We start from the raw sequence: 13956 nt of genomic DNA, 5'->3' as shown, positions 1-13956 counted from the left end.
TACCAACTATTGCTATTGGTTGAAAATTTTCACCAAACCGGAAGATACAAAGGCGAATTCGCGAAAGAAGCGTACGATCACATACATCCATACTTATGTAGGTACATATAGATACCACTTTAAACCATTGAAATTAAACGAAATGGCGTAGTCATCAATAGATACTTACAGCTACATACCGGCATTTGTATACCCTGTGGGAAAGTCTCCAGTTCTGAACTGGTGCGCTTCTAGTACATATAGACCCATTACTGGTTCGCGATAAATCTCTTTTGCATGCAAAAAACTGGAAATTTTCCCCCGCTGCACTACCTTTTATATAGTTCGGACCCAGTTCTAAATTCGACAGATGGGATCTAGTTCGCTTTGCACCCCGTTTTTATAGTTCCGAACCAGTTATAAAATCGACAGATGAAAAAGTAGTATGATGTTTTCAAACAGATTCTTTTTGGTTTTACCATGGTAGCAATTTTTTTTTATTATTTTCAATCTGAAATCAAATTTGTTGGAAATAATGTCAATTAAACAGATTTGAAAACACGTTTACATACCTTCGGCTGTAGCTGAATTTGCAGAGGTGTTTGCTGTTTGTTATTGGTTAGATTCCAGAAGGGAACAAAATGTTAAAATGCTAACACAATTTTTCTGTTGTATTACCAAACTACGAAAAAGCATCTGCGAAATGCAGACAGGAAGCGTATTTGAACGAAAAACCCGCCAAGAAAAATCAATTTAAAGTAAAGAAGCCTCCGATGCATGCCTTTTTCGATAGTTTCAAACTATTTCTTAATTCACGATCTAGTTGCTATCGGACTTGTTCGTTTTTGGCAATAAAGATCTAGTACGGAACTATAAAATTGGTTCACCAGTTCGGCGTTTCCGTACAGGGTAACTTTCCTTTTTTTATTTCAGTGGCAAAAGCAGTTGCTGGAAATGTAAACGCATGCATGTGTAATTATATGAAAAAATATGCGTATATAAATATATATGTACATTTTTAGTGGGTAAATACGAATTGGATAAAAATGCAAATTCCGTCAAGTTGGTGGCAGTAAATATGTTCATACATACATATATGTAATTGGAAACCAAAATGAAATTCGACCATTTTGATACTACATACATATTTTCTTCAAAGTTTACAATCCATTTTTCACGATTTAGCATATAATTTGCCTATAGTTTTTAATCTTATACACCAAACCGTAGTTAATAAAATCATCTGCATACATACATAAAAACTAAGTTTAAGCAATAAGTTCATGGATCTCGTAGGCCTAATTTAGACAATCATTTAAATGCAACTTCAAAACGGGTAAGTGACGCAAAAAAAAAAATGAAAATGAAATAAAACATGATCGAAATGCGTTAGTGGCACCAGCTCATTGTCTTTGCTTTATCTAATGGCCTACAAGCGATTGAATTAAATTAACCACCTGGATGGATCAAGTTTTGCTCTTGAGGAAGATGCATGCTGAATTAGTGCGTAGTGCGTAGTGCGTAGTGCGTAAGGCGTACTGCGTGCTGCCTACGTACGCGCATGTATAAATACTGCGTGTGCCGGCTATGTTAGGACACAAACAGTTCGATACTCATTTAGTAAACGCTTAGTGCCAAACCTTCTCCTCAAACCAAAAATGCGTGTGATTGTGGTGAGTTACCATCGACGCATAGAATTTAAAGAATATAAATTTAAAAGACATGACTACGACAAACGAACGCGAAGATTTAATATACAAAACAGTGATTAACTTAATTTCTATTTCCACTTCCAGATGTTTTGTTTGATCGCTGTTGCAGCCGCAGGATACGACTACTCACCCAATACCCAAGCACAACATGGCGGCGCCCAACTCTCCGAACCCATTCAGCCCGTCAACGAGTACAACAAAGAATTCTATACCTATTCAGCTCCTGAATCTGAATTCGATGATGCTGGCGCCAATGGTGAAATTGCCAACGCAGTAAAGAAGAACTTGCGCGTTGTCTTCATCAAGGGACCGGAAAACAATGGACTCGAGAATGCTGCCTTACAGCTAGCTAGGTCTGCTGGGGATGAACGTACCGCCATCTATGTACTCAGCAAGCAAGCTGACATCGGTGATTTGGCCAACCGATTGAATTCAGTGCAGAGTAGCGCAAGCAAACCTGAAGTGCATTTCGTCAAGTACAGGACCCAAGCTGACGCTGAGAATGCCCAACGTGCTATCCAATCACAATATGATTCGTTGCCTGGTGGTTCAAGCAACCATAATGCTGCATCTGCGCCCGTATTGAACTTTGCCAGCCAACCATCTCCTGCTCCTGCCCCTGCTCCAGCTCCTGTTGCTGCAGCTGCTGCGCCAGCTCCTGTTGCTCTGGCTGCTGCTGCTGCTGCCGCGGCGCCCGCCAACCTTTACGTTCCACCACAACCACAAGCATATTTGCCACCTGGCAGAAGGTTTTAAGCCACACGCGTGATATTCGGGGTGATGTCGTGATTAACTGTTGACTAGTTTTAAAGTGATTCTCTTTTGTTGAATGTTTTATTTTTCTTTCATCGATTGAATAAAGCAAAAAATTTAATACATACAATTGTACAAAAAATAATAATTATTAGCCCGGTCAAGTTAGATTTTCGAGGTTGCAATAATTCGCAACAAGTTGAAAATTGGTACGGATGTTGCGAACAATATTATAAATGAAATGTAAAAGTACTCATCGATGGCACATCTGCAAAATAATTTGATTAAGGTCAAAGGTCACATAAATTGTTTAACTAAATGTTATAACACAAATGGAAGGACCTACAACCTTAGGCTAGGATTGTTGATATTATAACGATATAGACGATATTTTTTGCTTCCGATACGATATTATCGGCGCGATATTTTTTGGGGGGCGATAAGATCAGATATCGATATTTTACGCAGAAATATCGCCGGTGCGTTATATCGATATTTCAAAAACGATATTATCGATACGACGATTTTTTTTCAATTTCGCCATTTCGATATATCGAAAAGCGATATTTTTGAAAATTTTAACAATCCTACCTTAGGCCGCCTCCGAACCGCTAATGGTTTTAATGAGAAGTTTTTTTCATAGCAGAAATGCAATCAGAGTTTTGCCATAGCCTGCAGGGGGGGCGATGTAGCTCGAACCAAGGTCCTACGGCGTTGTAGTACGCATTTCTTACCACTCAGTCACAGCGGTCGTCTAATTGACTATGAAAATGCCCAATTAATTTTGCAATTTGAATGTAACATTCGATACGGTACTAGGGTTCTGCTACTCGTTTTGAAGAATATCGTTTTAAAACTATCGGTATCATTCTAAATGCACGATTTTTGCCGTCTGTCCGGGTGAAATTTTTATTTGCATTTGTTCTACTTAATACGAGTCAACTCTGGCTGACTTCCAAAACGTATCAATACAATAGGGCTGTTCAGGATGTTGTGGAAATGCACTTGGATTTGCAGTTGGAATTGCATTTCAAAAATTTTGTGCTTGCTGCCATGGCAACCGTGTGAATTTACAAATGCGACGAGTATGCAAATGAAAGAGTACATGCACAAGATCATGAACAGCCCTAATGTTTTGATACTGCTGTTCTACTGCGGTATTTAAACTGTTTGTATTTATATGTATAGTGCGAAACATTGTAACCACATAAATAGCATATTTTGAATATTGAATTGAATTATCAATGTGATGAAAGGAGGAGCAGATTCTTTCAAGGAAGTCCTTTTCAAGGCTGTCCTTTTACGAAGGCTGTCCTTTGAAAATCGGCACACCATTTATCGGCATTACAATGCAAACAAATTTTGTCAGCTTGCAGCAAAAGTTGGCATCCGGCTGCATGAGCTCCGTTTCATGGAGAAAATTCTACGTGTCCAACCGGTGAAAAAAGTTGTCGCGCCCGTGATAGGAGATTCTTGTTTTGTTAGTACTGCTGCTGTGGGGTTTTACCTAGTTTATTTATATTATACCGGAATCTAAACATACTAAATATTTATTTTATTGAAAATGGAACCTAAACATTTTTGTAAATTTAACGGCTCTATTCTGTATGAGTGACAAATTCTTGTCACAGTTTTTATTACGGAAAAATTTGCGAAAAAGTTTAAATTTATCAGTAAAAAAAAAACTGTTGTCACCGATACAGAATTGAGCTATAAATCTAGATAAATAGCAATAGATGAGGTGATGTGAGTGGGCATATATAGAGGTAGTGTCGTCGGGGCATCGTATTCAAATTGGATCTCAAGTCACACGAAGCAACTCGAGCTCTTCGTCTGCGATAGGTGATAGGTGGCGTGGATCGGTCTATTACCTATATATACGGTGACCATCCGTACTTTATTTGAAATTATAGTAATTTTTTCTTGCGTGCTGACCTTTTGCCCTTTATTTGAATACCTGTCCTTTAAAAGTAATCTTTCTGACATATACAACTTTTACCAATCCGGCTAATTATTGCATTTAAAAAATTTGGCATCCAATTAGATAATTGAGAGCATTTCAGCAATTAAACTCCTAATTGAAGCAAAATTAGCCTTATAAAAATTGAAAAAAATTAGCTGGCATTTAGTAACTAACCATATAAAATTAAGTTGGAATTTGTTTCGTATTTGGTAATAACTTGTGAATTTTTGAACTAGCTGTGGCTTTATAGAAATACAGATTTGCCGAGAGTTGTTTATTTAAATTTAAAAAAATTAACAAATTTTTTGCTGTATAAATGTCCCATCTTTGATGGTGGTATACCCTTTATATATATATGTATGTCTAAAAGTAGTTAAAAAAAAAGTTATTCACACCCGTTAAGTATGTGGTTTTGAGAGACACTGGGCCTCCAATAGCTCCAAGCTGGATACTCGCGACAGCACGCGCGCCGCATGGAAAGTTAACTAAGTACACATTTTCTTGAAAAATTCAATGCAATTTTGAGCTTTTATAAATTTCGTTAGTTGTATTTATGCCAAAAAGAGAAAAAACCTTGTACCCATGCAAGAATTTATGTTTTGAAAGTTATCGAAGGCATATTGAATAATTAAAGAGTTTTGACAAGGATCTAAATAATTGCCTCTACAAAGCTATTGTAGCCACCAGAAATAAAATATTTCTTTAAGATATAGATTCTTGCACATACAACTGGCAAATAAATGTACTCCATTTTTCGAGTTTTTTTTTTAAATCTGTTTGACCTATTATTAAATATTAACCTAAAATTTACACGGGCTTTATGCAACATCAAGTTTTAATTCGCTCAGTCGCTCAGCCTAGGTTTAAACTGACAAATGTAATTAAACTTCAGAATAAATACCTTTTTAATTTTCATCCCGTGTTTATTTGGGCAGAGCACATTTTCATATTCATATGCAATATACTATTCAGTATTACCCGCTTGATTGCACTTAAAAAATTGGACAATTTTCGGTTCAGTTAACTGGGGAATCAATTGACCGATACTCGTTTAATTAAACAGTGAACGTAAAAAAACAATTAACCGGGGAAAATCGAAGGTATATCTCTTTTCACCACCACCACCTCTTTTTAACCAATTATAAGGGGAAACCAATTAACTGGGTTCAATTATACGGAAAAATATACATGGATTTTTATTGAAATATTTTTTGTTTTGTTATTCAAATAAGAGAGGAAATCAATTAACCTGGGGACAATTAAGCGGGGAATACTTTAATATACATTAGACTGCATCACTCCCCATAAAAAAAAAATCGGTACTGTGTTTCCATCGGAATTATAAAATCGATTATATTTTAAGATTTTCACCACAATATTTCGGAAAAATATTAAGATTTACGTGAGCTGGACTGATTTGAAAATACCTCCAAAAATTGAGCTTTTTATGAATAAAAATAGTTTCTTAAAAATTTGTTTGAAAAAAATCCCCTTAAATGACAAAAAGGTTTAGGCTTAAAAAATTTGCATATAAATGTTAAAAAAAATGTAAAGAACTTTTCAACGGAATCGTAATAATGAGATTTTTGATGCTGTGTTAACAATTGAACCTAACCTATTCCGATTCAGACTTTTGTGGTAACATTGGAAGCATAATAAAGTCATTCAAAGGTTTAAAGGGAAAGTTAGGATGAACAAGTGCCATTACAAGTTGAATTAAGATATATTGGTATTTGGAAAAAAAAACTTTGGACGTTAGTAAGCCTTTTTTGCAAAGAAATAAAAAGACTGGGAAAGTATGTTTCTACTGATACCCCATAAATCCAAATCGCAGTAATTTTGGCCCAGTTATTAAAGTTTTTCGTTAATCAATCTTTGAAAAAAAAATTAAAAAAAATAGCATCAAAAATCTGATTTTTACGATTCCGTTGAAAAGATTTGTAAATATATTTATGCAGATTTTTAAGCTCGACCTTATTCGTTTTCTGAGGAGATATTTTTCAAAAAGTTCTTTAAGAAACTTCTTTTATTCATAAAAAACTCAATTTTTGGAGGTATTTTCAAATCTGTCCAGCTCACGTAAATCTTAATATTTTTCCAAAATATTTTGGTAGACGTCTTCAAATATAATAAATTTTGCAATCCCGGCAGAAAACTGCAACTATTTTTGGTGATGCAGTCTAATATACCTATATTATATATATGAAATTTTTATAATCCAAGGCAGTCATTAATTGGAATTTAATTGTGTAATACATACACACTCATATAATTAAATATAAATGGGTACATGATTTAGTTAGTGCCAATCTTTCGTTAGTTTTTAACCATCGATTGATATATGTAGGTATATACGAAAAAATGCGGATCACTGTAAATAAGGGTATTTTAATACAAATAATTTTGACGTTACTTTTGAAAATACTCGAAATCGAATCGGCTCGAGGAGTAAGTCACACAAATCAAATATTAATTAACTGAATATTCTATATTTGTAGTAGCTTTTCCAATTACCAAGTAAAACTTTTTTTTGTAGCACAGAGTTATCGCGCATATTCAGCGTGTCGAGTGTCTAATTTATGAGGAGTCTTTGGTACAATTATTCAATTGCTCCCTGAAAAAGGATAAAACCACTAATGAAATGGTAGTAAACAATAACTTAATGCTGACAAAGGATGTCAGCGATATTAAGTTGCACAGCACATTGCTCGGCGAACGTAATGGTAGCGTTATGAAATTTCATGAAGGTGAATTTGATTTTTGTCAAGCATTACATCGTCGCTTCGATTCCTTTTTCTTTCGTTTGGTGACCGATGAGCTTCGTAGAATATCGAATTTTCCGCTAGAGTGTCCACTAAAAAGTGTAAGTAAGTAAGGAAAAAACTATAGCAGCACTTATGAAAGCTTGCAATTTGAAATATTCGTATTTTTATAAACCTACATATATGTATATGTATGTACCTACGTATATTAGGGTGGTCCAAAAATCCATGTGAAAGTCGGAATTCTTATACACTCACACGCTGGGATTGTTCCATACCGAAAAAATAGACCTCTTTGTTTTTTTTTGAAATCAAACAATATTTAGAGGCCTCTCAAAGCGTTGAAAATTTTAAATATTTATATGGGAAAAAATAATTGTCATAGAAATGGCATAGAGTTCTTTAAAATCAATATTTTTCAATCAGAAAACTTTGTTTCTCTTCAGAAGATTCTCAGTAATAATACCCAATAGTTTATTTATGCACTTTTTCATTGAAAAAATTTATTTTTAGATCCGCCAAAAATCCCAGAAAATGAAATGGGGGACCAACAAAAATCTTTAGTATTAAAAAATGATTAAATAAACAATTGGGTATTATTGGAGCCTCCTGAAGAGAATCAGAATTTTCCGATCAAAAAATAATGATTTTTAAGGATTCTTTATCATTTCTAAGGCGGCGGCTGCTTTGAGCCACCTCTAAACATTCTTTTCTTTAAAGAAAAGTAGGGGTATATTTTTGCGATACGGAACAATCCTAGGGGGAGAGAGCATTAAAGTACCGACCTACCCTAATGTATATACACGGAGGTTTTGTTAGTGTCATAGTTAAATAAATTTTTTTCTAGTGCTAACTATTTGAAAGAATTTTTCAAGACTGTGAAGCTTTACAAAAAAAAAAAAAATGGTTCAACGTGTTTTATTCAAAGCATACTTCTTGATATTTGAGGAAGCACATTAACTCCGCCCCGAGATAAGCGCTCCTCCTTTTGAGGCCATGGACGTATCGACTCACTCTCTGATACCTTAAACTGAAGGTAGGCGTATTCGGAACAAAGCATTTTATATTGATTGAAAGCAGTGGTAATCATGAGGGCGGGTGGGGAAAGTTTTCCTATTGACTATTTTCCAAATACCTAGGCCTTAATGCAATTCGCTTCACTTGGTCAATAATTGTCATGATGAAAAATCTGTAGCTCTTGTCTGGTCACCTATTCTGGACGTTTTTAGTTCAATGCTCGCTGCAATTCGATCTCGGTAGCATTCTCCATTAATGGCTGCACTCGGTTTTAGCAGCTCATAATACACTACACCCCAAGGAGAACATTGTCCATAGGTAAGCCTCACAAAACATGCGATGACTTTACGCTGAAAAACTATCAGCGAATTGGATTTCGTATTTATAAAGATTAACATAGTAAGAAGTAAAAAAATATATTTTGGTAGTACTTAAAAAAAAAGTAACGCAGAATTTTCAATAGCCTAAGTACGATTCTACAACGTGAAGATAGTTTCCCCATTATCCGGTGCAAAGCACTGACTGCATGACATTCGCTACAGGAATGTTTTCGTTCGGTCATAATCAGTGGCGGATTTGCAGTCTTGTTGGCCCTAGACCCAGTAAAAAGGTCTTTGTACCTGGTTGTTTGTACAACCATATAGCTTTTAGGAATTAAGTGTCACTATATTGAGATAACACATATATTTCTTGCGTTGTGCGTGTTTCTTTACCATCAGTGTATTTTTTCCCATATTGGCCGCCCTTAGCCCGGGCTTAAGAATTCTTTTAATGATCGGAAAGGGTGATTTCCCATTTTAGCATTGGGTGGTTAAATAGAGGTATATGCGTTGAAACTGTCTCACAGATTTCAGAGGGCTTAGAAATCCTTTTTTTAATGTGTATACTTATAAATGAACAAGTATGCTATTATTCTTCAGGAATTGCTTATTCTCCATTTTATTGCAGAATTTTTCATATCACGTTCGCAACTTTACACTCAATTCAAAATATTTTCCGCTATTTTTACCAAATATGAAATGGTCAAGTTACAATACTTACATCGTCAAAAAACGAAAGGCGTTATCGTTTAATGGGTTTGGCACCTTGATTCGCGAAAAGCTGAAGTGAGATATGGATAATAACTATACGTATGTATGTATATAGATATGTATGAAAGCATTGTAATGATATAAATTTGCATGTAAAATAACAAAAGCATTACTATGGAAGAGTTTAAAAATTTAATAAATATTTGTATCACTATAAACAAATATGTAAATCCTTTTATAATCTCGCTGCGGCTTTGGTCAGCTGGAATCCTTTGACAACAGCACAGTTTTTTGTTCCTCTTTAGCGAAACGCAATGGTCTCTGGTTGAATAAAGGACTTGGTGCAAAACAAGGATAATTGGAATGGGCGAAATGGTTACATCAGAGGGACAAATATAAGGCTGCTGACCAAGGCACAATAATAGGTAGCAGCATTAGAGAAAATATAACAAGCTGCATATATAGTTGTTTGTTGATGACTTTGTAATCTAAAATGTCAAAAAGGCAATCAAAATTTGACATTGTAGAATGTAAAATGTAAACACAAAATGACAACTCAGGGACCATTTCAAGTGAAAAAAAATCAAAATTGCAACGCTGCTGCTGCTAGCTGTTTAATGGACCCTACTACTGCCTGAAAATAAAATGAAATATAAAATGTGTATGTATATTAGGAATGAAGGAAAGCTATAACTTTTAACAAACCACATCTTTTCTAGCATTTTCAAATGAACAGCCATACTCACATATGCATTGCATGTATACCTGAATAATATTTATCTTCTTCTGAGAAGACTTTCCAGCTACTAGCGTACTATGATGGCCATCTAAGATAATGGATTCATTTGCATATTGCGGAAAGTTGTTAGTATTGTATTTCATATTTATGGTCTTGGCGCCACCGGACGGTCGGATTTCACATTAATACATATGTACATACGTATGCGACTGGTGTGGTGTCGTGGTTAGCAGTTCGCGCTACCATTCCGCAGTGCCCGGGTTCGAGCTCAGTTTCCGACTACAAAAAAAAAAAAACAAAAAAAAAAATTCCTAATGGCGGTCGCCCATTGACAGGCTAGGGCAAACCTCTGAGTGTATTTCGGCCATTAAAAGCAACTTCTCATCAAAATACAATCACCGTTCAGAGTCGGCGTAAAATTGTAGGTCCCTCCCCTTTGTGTGGTAACATCAAGGCGCACGCCACAAATCGGAGGAGAAGCTCGGCCAAACACTAACATATTCTGTAAGCGCACATCGATTATTATTATGGAATAGTAGCTTATGTTGGGAAGCAGGCTGTAGTATAATGCGGCATTCCCCTTATCCTTTAAACGACAAGGAATTTTTAGATGAGACCTTATAAAAATATTGACTTGCTAGTATCGGAACAATTTCTTGCACTTTTATTTGCCAAAAGTTCTTCAACAGCTCGGCGCCAGTGAGTGATTCGAAATCGTATGCTGCGAATGCTGCCTTATACTAAAGCCAGCCTTTCGGCTTAAGCTACTATTCCATACCAACACAGATATGTAAGAGGTAGTAAATATAATTTGGTTTTTGATACGCCTAAAACTGTGCTTTGTATTGATTAGGAATTGAATGCTTGTGAATTACCAATTTATCGGGTGCGACTGTACACATGTTCGATTCAACACATGTTCGATTTAAACATATGCACATCTACCCTGCGGGAAATATATCTAACTATAAGTTAAGTTGAAGTTGATTAGGAAGAAGCTAAAGGTCACTATTATCTGTATATTTTCTTCGAAGAAGGCTAACTATATTTCCACGGCGATGCGATGGCCGGGAAAGTGTCAAGGGTCGTTGTCTCGGCAATAGCTCTACTTAGATATCTCCGCTGAAAGTTGCTGAGTAGGTAACCATGCGTCTGTAATACATATCGAGCCCAAACCGCCAAAATAACGTAAGCGACATTTTTTTCAAAATTTCGATAGTGCTTGACTTAGTTTTATGGTAATACAGATTTTATGAAAATTATTTTCCACATAGACACATATTTGGAGTTTTTAAATATTTATGTATACCACCCTCTTCATTTCGCGGGAGAGAGAGAGAAAAGTATAAAAGGCTTACATTTCGCAGACGTATGGAGGTTATCAAACTAAGGTCAGATGTCAACTTACTTGTAACTAACTACTTTTGGCCACAAAATAACAAAAAGAAAACAATCGGCCCTATTATGGTTGTCGACGTCGATGTGGATGTAATTTTTTGGTCAAATAATAGTCCTCCTGCAGGGACATTTTAATTTAAACACATACATATATACTCATATATAATATAACAGTAATGGCCAGTTTTTCAGTTTGAGTTTAACTCTCTTTGTCGGTTAAAATAAGTCTAAATTAAGTTGGCACTTTTTAGTCAAACTTAAACGTAGTTTAAACTGTGAAAATTCAAACGAAAGCGAAAAAAAACAAAAATTGTTGCAAATACTAAGAATTAGATACGTTTACTATACTAATACTATATGGGTGTTTCCAGCGGAAGGTCCACCACGACAAAAAAAAATAAAAGTTTTATATCTAACGTATTTACGGGCCGATTTGTCTGCTTTTTAATAAATATATACTGGCTATGTAAGTAGAATCATGTTTGCATAAAATGGTCTTCATAGGTGGTGCCAAGGTCGAGATATTTCGAGAAACCGTATTTATGGTCCGATTTGGTTCGAATTTGGCGTATGTGGTTGAAACATAATAAATCATAGATTTCTAATAAATTGACCCTGAATTGGCGCTGAAGTCAAAACATAATGTATATTCTACATAAAATATATATTTTATTTGCGTTGAAAATTCATTTAAAAGCAATATTAACAAGAATATAACGATAGAAATTTATGTCACGTGACGCCACGTCACGTCACGTTTCACACTTGGGGTTGTAAAAGAGAATTGAAACAATTTGCATTAATTCAAAAAACCCTAAAAACAACTAGAATTGCTCCAAATCATATTAAAATAAGTTTCATGAAAATAGCCATCCACATTTCGCAGAGTTTTGCGATTTTGTAAGAAAAGAAAAAATCAACTTCCATTTTTTGTCACGTAACGACACTCGCTTTAAATGCTTACATTTCAGGACCAAGCAGTTCGATTGATTTCATTTTTCGGTTAAATATAGAGCTAATTATGTGCTATACAATGGCCCAAAAAAGTTAAGGAAAACAAATGGTATTCCTTTTTTGTATCACATTGAAATCGTACGACTGTCACGTGCGCCACCATGGGAATTCCCGTATACTAAAACAAGTAACTTTTTAACCAAAAAACAAAACAGACTTAAATTTTCATATACAAATTTAAGAGTACCGTTAATTTCTTAATGATCCAATGATCGAATCTGAACCAAATTAGAATGGGACCACCTCTGAGGTAAAACCTTTAAAAAATAATCATAGAAATCGGTCGACGTGGTCCAAAGTTATGCGGTATCATACATAAAAAATATATATATCCCGACGAATTAACCTTCTCTTATTTAACCGACTTCAACAAAAGGAGAAGGAATATATTATTTTTTATTTTTACTTATTCTTTTATGTATGTTACCGCATAACTTTTGACCACTTTAGCCGATTTCTAGAATTTTTTTTAAAGGAAAGGTAATTGGATCATGAGGAAATTAACGATACTCTTAAATTTTTATTTGAGAAGTGAAGGTTTTTATGCTTAAAATTACTTGTTTTGAAGTCAGTTAATAAGCGCATTGCTCATAAGAAGGATGAAAATTGCTCCCAAGAAAATTAACAAACGCCAGTTGATTAGGAATTTTAGTTGAATAGGGAATTTTCCTTAGCCCATTGTTACCATTTTCCACACTAGTCACCCGATAAAATAAAAACTATATTTTTCACGACTATTTTGTCTAAAATAGTAATAAAATTAAGAAAAAATGTCTAGCGTGGTCCACGTTCAATTGAAATTTGTACGATATATCGTACAAAGTCAGGGAAAGGAGTGGCATTTTTATTACATACCCGGCTTTGCTTCTACAGTCAAAAAATTTAATTTTCAGCTAAAATTGAATTTCTGTTCTTAGCTACATATGTGGTTGCAATATAATGAAAATTGTGATACCTATTAAAATTTATTCGTCACTGAAATCAAAATTTGCTTGGGGTAGTTGACGTAAATTAGCAAATGGAAATATATTGTATATTATATCTTTAATCTTTTTTCTTGTAGTTTTAATATACATTTTTATTTATCTTATTTTTTTATGTGTAATTTAAAAATATATTATTTTTATTTTTTATGATGATTCTCGTTTATCTGAGATTAAACAAAATAAGTAATTTTTAAGCAAAAGCAAAACCGACTTCAATTCTAATATAAATATTTAAGATTATCGTTGATTTCTTAATGATCCAATAATAAAATCTAAACCAAATTTTTATGGGACCATCTCTGAGGTAACACCTTTCCATTAAAAAAAATAATTAAAGAAATCGGTTAACGCGGATCAAGGTTATGCGGTAAAATACAAAAAAAAAATCCAACGAATTAATAACCTTTTCATTTTTTGAAGTTGGTTAAAACTAAACCTTGAAGTGGTTTCAAAAATTTTACATCAATTTAAAAAATAGTTAAAAGATATCTCAAATACGAGATGCACTTTCGGTTAAATTTGCAAAAAATTTCTACAATTTATCGTACAAATGCCGGTAAAATGTTAAATTCCCCTCTAAAGTATTTCAGAACTTTAGCACG

At 34.4% G+C, this 13956-nt stretch overlaps 1 protein-coding gene across 1 annotated transcript; it reads left to right on the top strand.

Annotated features, from left to right (window-relative positions):
- The first annotated feature begins 1540 nt into the window (after window positions 1–1540).
- LOC118738442 (motility hub protein FimV-like) lies at window positions 1541–2548 on the top strand. The gene is made up of 2 exons (XM_036469380.1): window positions 1541–1562; window positions 1780–2548. The coding sequence occupies exons 1-2, from the start codon at window positions 1541–1543 to the stop codon at window positions 2445–2447; spliced, it is 690 nt and encodes a 229-aa protein (XP_036325273.1). The 3' UTR covers window positions 2448–2548.
- The last annotated feature ends 11408 nt before the right edge of the window (window positions 2549–13956 follow it).

This window comes from Rhagoletis pomonella, unplaced genomic scaffold (genome assembly GCF_013731165.1).
Source record: "Rhagoletis pomonella isolate Grant_MI unplaced genomic scaffold, Rhpom_1.0 Rhpom_scaffold_00004, whole genome shotgun sequence".
NCBI classification, from domain to species: domain Eukaryota; kingdom Metazoa; phylum Arthropoda; class Insecta; order Diptera; family Tephritidae; genus Rhagoletis; species Rhagoletis pomonella.
This window is presented reverse-complemented; position numbering and strand designations above follow the sequence as displayed.

What these genes read in the sequence shown, in the direction of transcription:
- LOC118738442 (XM_036469380.1), top strand. Translation starts at nt 1,541, where the DNA reads ATGTATAAATACTGCGTGTGCC. An exon ending in GTATAAATACTGCGTGTGCC is followed by an intron (nt 1,563 to 1,779) that starts GGCTATGTTAGG and finishes ACTTCCAGATGT; the next exon opens with TTTGTTTGATCGCTGTTGCA.